The sequence below is a fragment of the Elephas maximus genome, chromosome 2 (genome assembly GCF_024166365.1).
Source record: "Elephas maximus indicus isolate mEleMax1 chromosome 2, mEleMax1 primary haplotype, whole genome shotgun sequence".
NCBI lineage: Eukaryota > Metazoa > Chordata > Mammalia > Proboscidea > Elephantidae > Elephas > Elephas maximus.
The window spans coordinates 164,009,180-164,018,062 of record NC_064820.1 but is presented as its reverse complement, the minus strand read 5'-3'; the positions used below and the strand labels follow the sequence as shown (position 1 = coordinate 164,018,062).

The 8,883-nt window shown below is 43.0% G+C and overlaps 1 protein-coding gene across 7 annotated transcripts in view; it reads right to left on the bottom strand.

Moving 5' to 3' along the window:
- Positions 1 to 292: 292 nt before the first annotated feature.
- The window catches only part of ADRB2 (adrenoceptor beta 2), a 175,313-nt gene continuing 166,722 nt past the window's right edge, over positions 293 to 8,883 (bottom strand). The window contains exons 2-4 of one of the 7 annotated variants that reach the window (XR_007516140.1): positions 8,256 to 8,431; positions 4,481 to 5,184; positions 435 to 3,386 (exon numbers count right to left, since the gene is read on the bottom strand). Coding sequence is in view for 2 of the 7 variants with exons in the window: in XM_049874021.1 (XP_049729978.1) it covers positions 8,313 to 8,431 (119 nt within the window). In the remaining 5 variants the exon portion in view is untranslated. Of the gene's footprint in view, positions 5,185 to 6,059; positions 8,432 to 8,883 lie in introns of those variants that run through there. The other 6 variants (XR_007516139.1, XM_049874023.1, XM_049874021.1 and 3 more) reach the window with 6 other exon arrangements.

Below are 8,883 nucleotides of genomic sequence, written 5' to 3'. Positions count from 1 at the left end.
TTTTTTCCAAGTCTTAGTCCGAAAGCTCTACTGAAATCTGTCCACTCTGGGTGACCCTTCTGGTATTTGAAATACTGGTGGCATAGCTTCCAGCATCATAGCCACACACAAGCCACCACAGTACAACAAACTGACAGGTGGGTAGTGGGATAAATATTAACAGATATTAACAGTGGCTGAAAAGTTTTACTTATTTCTTCTGTCATTCTTCTATTCAACAAAGTAGATAATTTATACCGTGTGAACATTTTTTTCTCATATGCAAAAATAGAGCTCTTTTTACTTTGAACAAAGTAAATTTAGCCCATTTTTTCCTGAATTCCCCCTTTTGCCAAAAATACTGCTATCTTAAGCTATCCTATTGGCTTCTTCAGCGAAGCTGGCCTTCCTTGGACTTTACCTAGTCACAACAACTAGCACAGTAGTTTTCAAACTTTTTTTTATTTTTAGCAACAAAATCATTAAAAAAAATAGTTTTATGAGGTGTCATATACACAAAACAAATAAAAGTGGATCTTCTCTGTTGAAGTCTCCTCTAGCCTGTGGCATTTCCCTTAATCCTCCTAGTTGAGTACCTGAAGTAGCCCTGAAGAATCACAGCATCTGAGGAACCATAGGAAAAATATTGGCCCAGAGCCTGGTAGAACTGATAAATGCCTTTTGAACTAATTTGAAACTGAATTGGATTCAGTGGATATGAGGATGAAAAACACCTGAGCTAGAAAGTTTACATTGTTCTCTCTCTTTGTCCCTTTCTCGACTTTATCCCCACTACCTCCCAAGATCTGGTGGAAGGAATCAAGAAGATGGTTTACAGTGATTTTCAGGGGCTAGGTGAGCAGTACTCTATGAGCAAATTAGGTGGTACCTAGGTGTCTTCACCAGCCAGTTTTAGATGTGGGCTTAGGGTCTTTGATGGGAGGAGCAGGAGCCAATCTAGGTAGTGAACATGAAGCCATGCATGGGGAGGTCCTGATAGAGCCAGAGGTCTGAAAGTGGAGCATATCCAGAGAGACCAGATAAGGCAGGTCAGTAAAGCTGAGGCTCTGGGCAGTAGCAGGGCAGAAGGCGGAAAGTTGGAGAGCTGAGCGGAGCATGGTGAGCTCTAGGCAAACAGTCAAGGCCTGGAGGGCAGGACGGAAGTCAGCGCACAGGTGAGGACATCAGCTAAAAGACTGCCAAGGACAGGGTGTCACAGGCTGAGCAGTTGGCAGCCTGGGGCATTTAGGTGGTTCCTGGGTCTCTTCAGAGCAGCACAGCTTGTGGGTCTTTGTACCAGGAAGACATCTGGTGACTTGTCATTTTGTTTTGTGTCTGTCCTGCTTGCCATGTTGCTGAGGTTTCTTGACCCTGCCCTTAAGAATATACTCATTATTGGAGCCTCCAAGTTAGTGTTTGGGGCTAGGGAAGCCAGGGATCACTCAAGCTGATGTATACATGGTTTTATGGTTTGCAAAATACCTTTACACACATGATCTCATTGCCCCTCTGAGGTATGTCAGGAAGGTCTGCATGATGAATATTGCACAGCTCCTGATGTCAGAGAAAACAGATGATACCCCATTGTTTATAGAAAGCAGTGCATTGATAAGGATGGAAGAGAAATACAGAACAGGCTTGGTGTGGCTGTGTACATTTGATACTAATTGCAGCCTCTCCACCACTGGCCACCGGGCAGGACGGTAGCCGTTATGCATTCCATTAGCAATAGGTCAGACTGGCTTTGTGCTAAGTTTCCTGGATCGTGCCATCCAAATGTGTCATGTGTACTTGGTTGTCATAGCATGTTGCTCAGGAAGGATGATTACTCTCGGTCAGAGGTCATAAACTGGCTGCCCCCAGGTTGTGCTGATCTCCAGATGCTTTTTATTTAGTGTAAAAATTTTGAATTGGATGTCTATATTTATAATTTAGGAAATGTCACATAAATCATTGCATTTCTGGGTTTTCTTGAAAAATTGGAGAATATGTCTATTGGGTGTTTGTGTTCCGGGGCCGGGTGGCGACTACCCCCGTCTATGAATCATGTGTTCTCTACATTGCCAGATCCCCACCCAGCCTGCTTCAGTCCTTTACATTACCTGTCTAACCTCATGGGCATTTGAATTTGAGAACCCTTGACCTAGATTCTTGTCTTATGTAACTTGCTGTCTCAGTTATCTAGTGCTGCTATAACAGAAATATCACAATGAATGGCTTTAACAAAAAGAAATTTATTCTCTTAGTCCAGGATGCTAGAAGTCCAAATTCAGGATGCCAGCTCCACGGGAGGTCTTTCTTTCTCAGTCAGTTCTGGGAGAAGGTCCTTGTCATCAATCTTTCCCTGATCTAAGAACTTCTCAGCACTGGGACCCCGGGTCCAAAGAACATGCTCCACTCCTGATGCTTCTTCATGAGGTCCCTCTCCTCTCTGCTCAATTCTGCCTTTTATATCTCAAAAGAGATTGACTCAAGATACAACGTAATCCTGTAGATTGAGTCCTGCCTCATTAACATAACTGCCTCTAATCCTGCCTCATTAACATCATCCCTGTTCCCCATTGCTGTTGGGTCGATTCGGACTCATAGAGACCCTATAGGACAGAGGAGAACTGCCCCACAGGGTTTCTAAGGAGGAGCTGGTGAATTCGAACTGCTGACCTCATGGTAGCAGCCAAGTTTACAACAAATAGAAAAATCACATCAGATCACAGAATAGTGGATAACCACACAATACTGGGAATCATGGCCTAGCCAAGTTGACACACATTTTTGGGGGGCATGATTCACTCCACGACACTTGCCATCTAGACCAGGGGTTGGCAAACTATGGCCCATGTTGTTGTTGTTGTTGTTGTTAGGTGCCATCAAGTTGGCTCCGACTCATAGCAACCTTATGCACAACAGAACGAAACACCTTCCGGTCCTGCGCCATCCTTACAATCATTGTTATGCTTGAGCCCATTGCTGCAGCCACAGTGTCAATCCATCTCGTTGAGGGTCTTCCTCTTTTCCGCTGACTCTGTACTTTGCCAAGCATAATGTCCTTCTCCAGAGACTGATCCCTCCTGACAACACGTCCAAAATATGTAAGACGCAGTCTCGCCATCCTTGCTTCTAAGGAGCATTCTGGTTGTACTTCTTCCAAGACAGATTTATTTGTTCTTCTGGCAGTCCATGGTATATTCAATATTCTTCGCCAACACCACAATTCGAAGGCAGAAATTCTTCTTCGGACTTCCTTATTCATTGTCCAGCTTTCACATGCATATGATGCGATTGAAAATACCGTGGTCAGGCACACCTTCGTCTTCAGGGTGACATCTTTGCTCTTCAACACTTTAAAGAGGTCCTTTGCAGCAGAATTGATGAAGTACAAGAACTGAACAGAAGATTTCAAAGGGTGTCTGAAGAAGACAAAGTAAAGTATCATAATGACACGTGCAAAGAGCTGGAGATGGGAAACCAAAAGGGAAGAACATGCTCGGTGTTTCTCAAGCAGAAAGAACTGAAGAAAAAATTGAAGCCTCGAGTTGAAATAGTGAAGGATTCTACGGGGAAAATATTAAATGATGCAGGAAGCATCAAAAGAAGATGGAAGGAATACACAGAGTCATTATACCAAAAAGAATTAGTCAATGTTCAACCATTTCAAGAGGTAGCGTATGATCAGGAACCAATGGTACTGAAGGAAGAAGTCCCAAGCTGCTCTGAAGGTACTGGCGAAAAACAAGGCTCCAGGAATTGATGGAATATCAATTGACATGTTTCAACAAATGGGTGCAGTGCTGGAGGTGCTCACTCGTCTATGCCAAGAAATATGGCAGACAGCTTCCTGGCCAACTGACTGGAAGAGATCCATTTTTATGCCTATTCCCAAGAAAGGTGATCCAACCAAATGTGGAAATTATATGGCCCATGGAACAAATACAACCCTCTGTCTGTTGTATAAATAAAGTTTTATTGGAACACAACCACACCCATTTGTTGACATATTAACTATGGCTGCTTTCCCACTATTAAAGTAGTTGTGACAGAGATCATATTCTCTGTAATGCCTAATATATTTACTACATGGCACCTTACAAAAAAAGTTTGCTGTACCCTGATTTAGATCATGGCCAGAGAGCTGACATTTAACTACAAAATAACCCATCAAGGGATTTTCTAAACAAAAGTTTTCTCTTCTCAGAGGAATCCTACCACTGTTTTTAAGCTAATTTTTTCCTTCTCCAGGCTTTATAATCTACCAAACTGATAGGGGAAGTTGGTGACCAATTGTTCTCAGGCCTGGGTTATTTGAGGTCACACATGTCAGTGTTAGTGGCCAGGGCCTTTAAGCATTCTGCTTCTGTTCATTTTTTCCTTGCCTTCCATATCCATGGGGAAAGAACACAGCTGCCTAGAATTATTGGCAATCTACATTTCTGCAGAATTTGCCTCTACCTTACAAGGATTAGCCTTAGTATTGTTATTATTATTCATGAGAACAATATCTTACCTGGTTAACTCCTTCTACCTTCTCTCTTATTTCCTTCTCAAGACTATCCTGCAAGGCAAGTTGATTGCCCACCCAATAGCCATTCTTCCTCGCCACAGAACCAAGCTCTAGTTGTTGTTGTTATTGTTAGATGCTGTCGAGTCAGTTCCAACTTATAATGGCCCTGTGTACAACAGAATAAAACATTGCCAGGCCCTGCACCATCTTCACAATCATTGCTATGTTTGAGCCCATTGTTGCAGCCATTGTGTTAATCCATCTCATTGAAGGTCTTCCTCTTTTTTATTAACCCCCTACTTTACCAAGCATAATATTCTTCTCTAGGGACTGGTTTCTCCTGATAATATTCCCAAAGTAAGGGAGACAAAGTCTCGCCATCCTTGTTTCTAAGGAGCATTCTGGTCGTACTTCTTCCAAAACAGATTTGTTCATTCTTCTGGCAGTCCATGGTATATTCAATATTCTTTGTCAACACCATAATTCAAATTCATTGATGCTTCTGTCTTCTTTGGTCTGTCAGTTTTGGTCTGAGTAATCACCATTTGTCTGTCAGCTTGTTGTACTGTGGCGGTTTACGTGTTGCTGTGATGCTGGAAGCTATGCCATTGGTATTTCAAATACCAGCAGGGGCACATATGGTGGGGAGGCTTTGGCGCAGCTTCCAGACTAAGACAGACTAGGAAGAAGGACCTGGTAATCTAATTCTGAAAAAAGAAAAAAAAAAAAAAGAAAATTAGCTGTTGAAAACCTTATGGATAACAGCAGAACAGCTTTAGGTAATGACTGATAATGCCAAGAACAGTGTTTTTCTTGCTTTCTGCAGGAGCTGGTGGTAGTCACATGAACCTTTTCTAGCCAATGATAGATAAGGAAAGTGTTTTGGGAGGCTTCTGGGAAATATTTTCCTCCCTAACAAGACAGCAATATATGTAAGAGAAGGAACCTTGGTGGTGCAATGGTTAAGCACTCAGCTACTAACTGAAAGGTTGGTGGTTCTGACCCACCCAGTGGCTTCATGGGAGAAAAACCTGGTGATCTGCTCCCATAAGGATGACAGCCTAGAATATCCTATAAAGCAGCTCTACTGAGGTCACATTATATTGTTATCAGTCAAAAATAGACTCAATGGCACCCAACAACAACAACATATGTAAGAGAAACTCCCCCGCCCCTTCCCTTCTGCTTTTGGGTATCATCTAGTGAGGGTGAGATGCCACTATTTTATGACATGATAGGAGACATCAGTGATGCACTGGGGATGGTGAGAGCAAGGACATAGGGATATCCTTGAGCCTGGAAGCATCTCTGTTCACACAGTTCTCTTTATGGGAGACAAGAAAGCCTTCTTTTTGAAGCCACTCTGGGTCACACATTCTGTTACTTCATAGCCATAAGCACCTAAGCTTTTAGTTTACATACTTTTTAAAAATATTAGGCTAAAGTGTATATAGTTTTTAATGTATGTTAGATCAAGAAATAAAACAGTGTATTGCACTGGGCAAATCTGTGGCAAAAGACCTCTTTAAAGTCTTAAAAAACCAAAAGATCACTTTGATGACCGATGTGCACCTGATCCAAGCCATGGTATTTTCAGTCACCTCTTATGTACATAAATCTGTGTGCCTGTACATAGACCAAGAGGCAGTCATTCGAACAGAACAAGGGGATACTGATTGGTTTAAAGTCAGGAAAGGTGTGCATCAGTGTTGTATCCTTCCCCCTTCCTATTCCATATGTATGCTGAGCAAATAATCAGAGAAGCTGGACTATATGAAGAAGAACGGGGCATCATGATTGGAGGAAGACTCATTAACACCCTGCGTTATGCAGATGAAACAACCTTGCTTGCTGAAAGTGAAGAAGACTTGAAGCACTTACTGATAGAGATCAAAGACCACAGTCTTCAGTATGGATTACACCTCAAAGAAAACAAAAAATCATCACAAATGGCCCAATAAACAACATCACGATAAACAGGGAAAAGGTTGAAGTTGTCCAGGGTTTCATTTTACTCGGATCCACAACCAACAGCCATGGAAGCAGCAGTCAAGAAATCAAAAATTCGCATTGGGCAAATCTGCTGCAAAAGACCTCTTTAAAGTGTTGAAAAGCAAAGATGTCACCTTGAAGACTAAGGTGCACCTGACCCAAGCCATGGTGTTTTCAATAGCATCATATGCATGTGAAAGCTGGATGATGAATAAGGAAGACCGAAGAAGAATTGACATCTTTGAATTGTGATGTTGGAGAAGAATATTGAATATACCACAGTCTGCCAAAAGAATGAACAAATCTGTCTTGAAAGAAGTACAACCAGAATGCTCCTTAGAAGGAAGAATGGTGAGACCACGTCTCACATACTTTGGACATGTTGTCAGGAGGGATCAATCTCTGGGGAAGGACATCATGCTTGGTAAACTAGAGGGTCAGAGAAAAAGAGGAAGACCCTCAATGAGATGGATTGATACAGTGGCTGCAGCAATGGCCTTAAGCATAGCAATGATTGTGAGGATGGCATAGAACCAGGCAGTGTTTTGTTCTGTTGTACCTAGTGTCTCTATGAGTCAGAACCTGCTTGATGGCATCTAACAACAGCAACAGCAACAGCAACAGCAACAGCAACAGCAACAGCATACGTTTGTGAAATTTGCGCAATGAAAAAAGAACACCAAAGAAGAATTGATGCATTCGAATTGTGGTATTGGTGAAGAATATTGAATATACCATGGACTGCCAGAATAACAAACAAATCAGAAGAAATGCTCATTAGAAGAGAACATGGTGAGACTTTGTCTCACTTACTTTGGATGTGCCATCAGGAGGGACCAATTGCTAAAGAGGGGCTCATGCTTGGTAAAAGAGATGGTCAGTGACAAAGAGGGAGACTTTCAATGAGATGGATTGACACAGTACCTGCAACAAGGGCCTTAAATATAGCAATGATTGTGAGAATGGCACAGGACTGGCAACATTTTGTTCTGTTTTACCTAAGGAGCCAAACCAATGGCACCGAAAAACAACAACAACCTGTTAGGTACTGTTCTGAGTGCTTTTCAAATATTAACTCATTTAGTTCTCATAATGACACAATGAAACAGTATTATCCCCGTTTTACAGATGTGGAAACTAACACCCAATAGATGCTAGATACTGCAGAAGGTCACATACCTGGTTAGAGGCAGAGCTAGGATTTAACCCCAGGCAGTCTGGCTCCAGAGGCCTTGGCTTAATTACTATACCTTGCTACCTCTGTGAACAAATGAACAACAACAAAAAACCCCCAAATCCATTGCCATTGATTGGATTTGATTCAGACTCATAGTGACCCTGTAGGACAGAGTAGAACTGTGCCATAGGGTTTCCAAGGCCATAAATCTTTATGCAAGCAGACTGCCACATCTTTCTCCCACAGAGTGTCTGGTGGGTTTGAACCACTGAACTTTCAGTTAGCAGCTGGGCAATTAACCACTGCACCACAGAGCCCCTGGTGGCAAATGATTTGCCTCCTATCACATGACACAATGTGCTTTTGCAGCACCTGGTACTACCCTTACCTGGGATGGGCACTGGGACTGTCTGTATGCTTGACCATCTCCTCACCAGACAGCGAGCTATCCATCACCATTCATCCTCATCACCCCTGAGCTTGCTGCAGTCCCGGCTGAGGGACTGTGAGTGGGTGTTCAATCCTGGGACTAGATATGAAGCCTCTTTCTTGCCCACTTGCTGCTCTTTCTTCCCCCATCCCAGCTGCTGCCATCAAACCGTTGCCTACCTGGGTGAGCTCAGGAGGAGGACGTGGGAGGACTGGTCTCCTGTGTCCTATATCCGGCTAAGGAGGAGATTGCATGGTGACCACATGTACTGAGTTTGGAGTCAGATAGACAGCTGTGTTACACAGAAAATCCTCTTCCTTTCTCTGAGCCTCAGTGTCTTCTCCTGTAAAATGGGCTAATAAACACCTTATTTTCAGCATTAAATGCAATAATGCATATAAAGTGCTTGATGTAGACCTGGCACTGAGTAATCATCCAATAAATGAAAGATCGTGTTATTAGTGGTGGTGTTTTCTTTATTGCATTTGAAGTGGTTTGTGGGCTGAAATGTCTTAAGAAACCACTGCTCTGTCTGAGATGGACCTGAAACCTCGGGGCATTTACGAAGGCTCACTGTGAGAAGTGCTGACCTAGGAATCAGGAGAGAAGTGTCTCACTCTGGCTTTAAGACCTTAATTCTCTTTCTCTCTCTGAGCTTCTGCTTCCCCATCTGCAAAATGCATGTGTCGGCTGTGAAGGGCCTTTCCCAGCTGGGATAGGCCATGCTGTGAGACGCACCAAGCATCTGGGCTCTGCACAGCCCAGGAATACTTACCATCCTTGGAGGCCTTGATTTGGTTGTCTCTC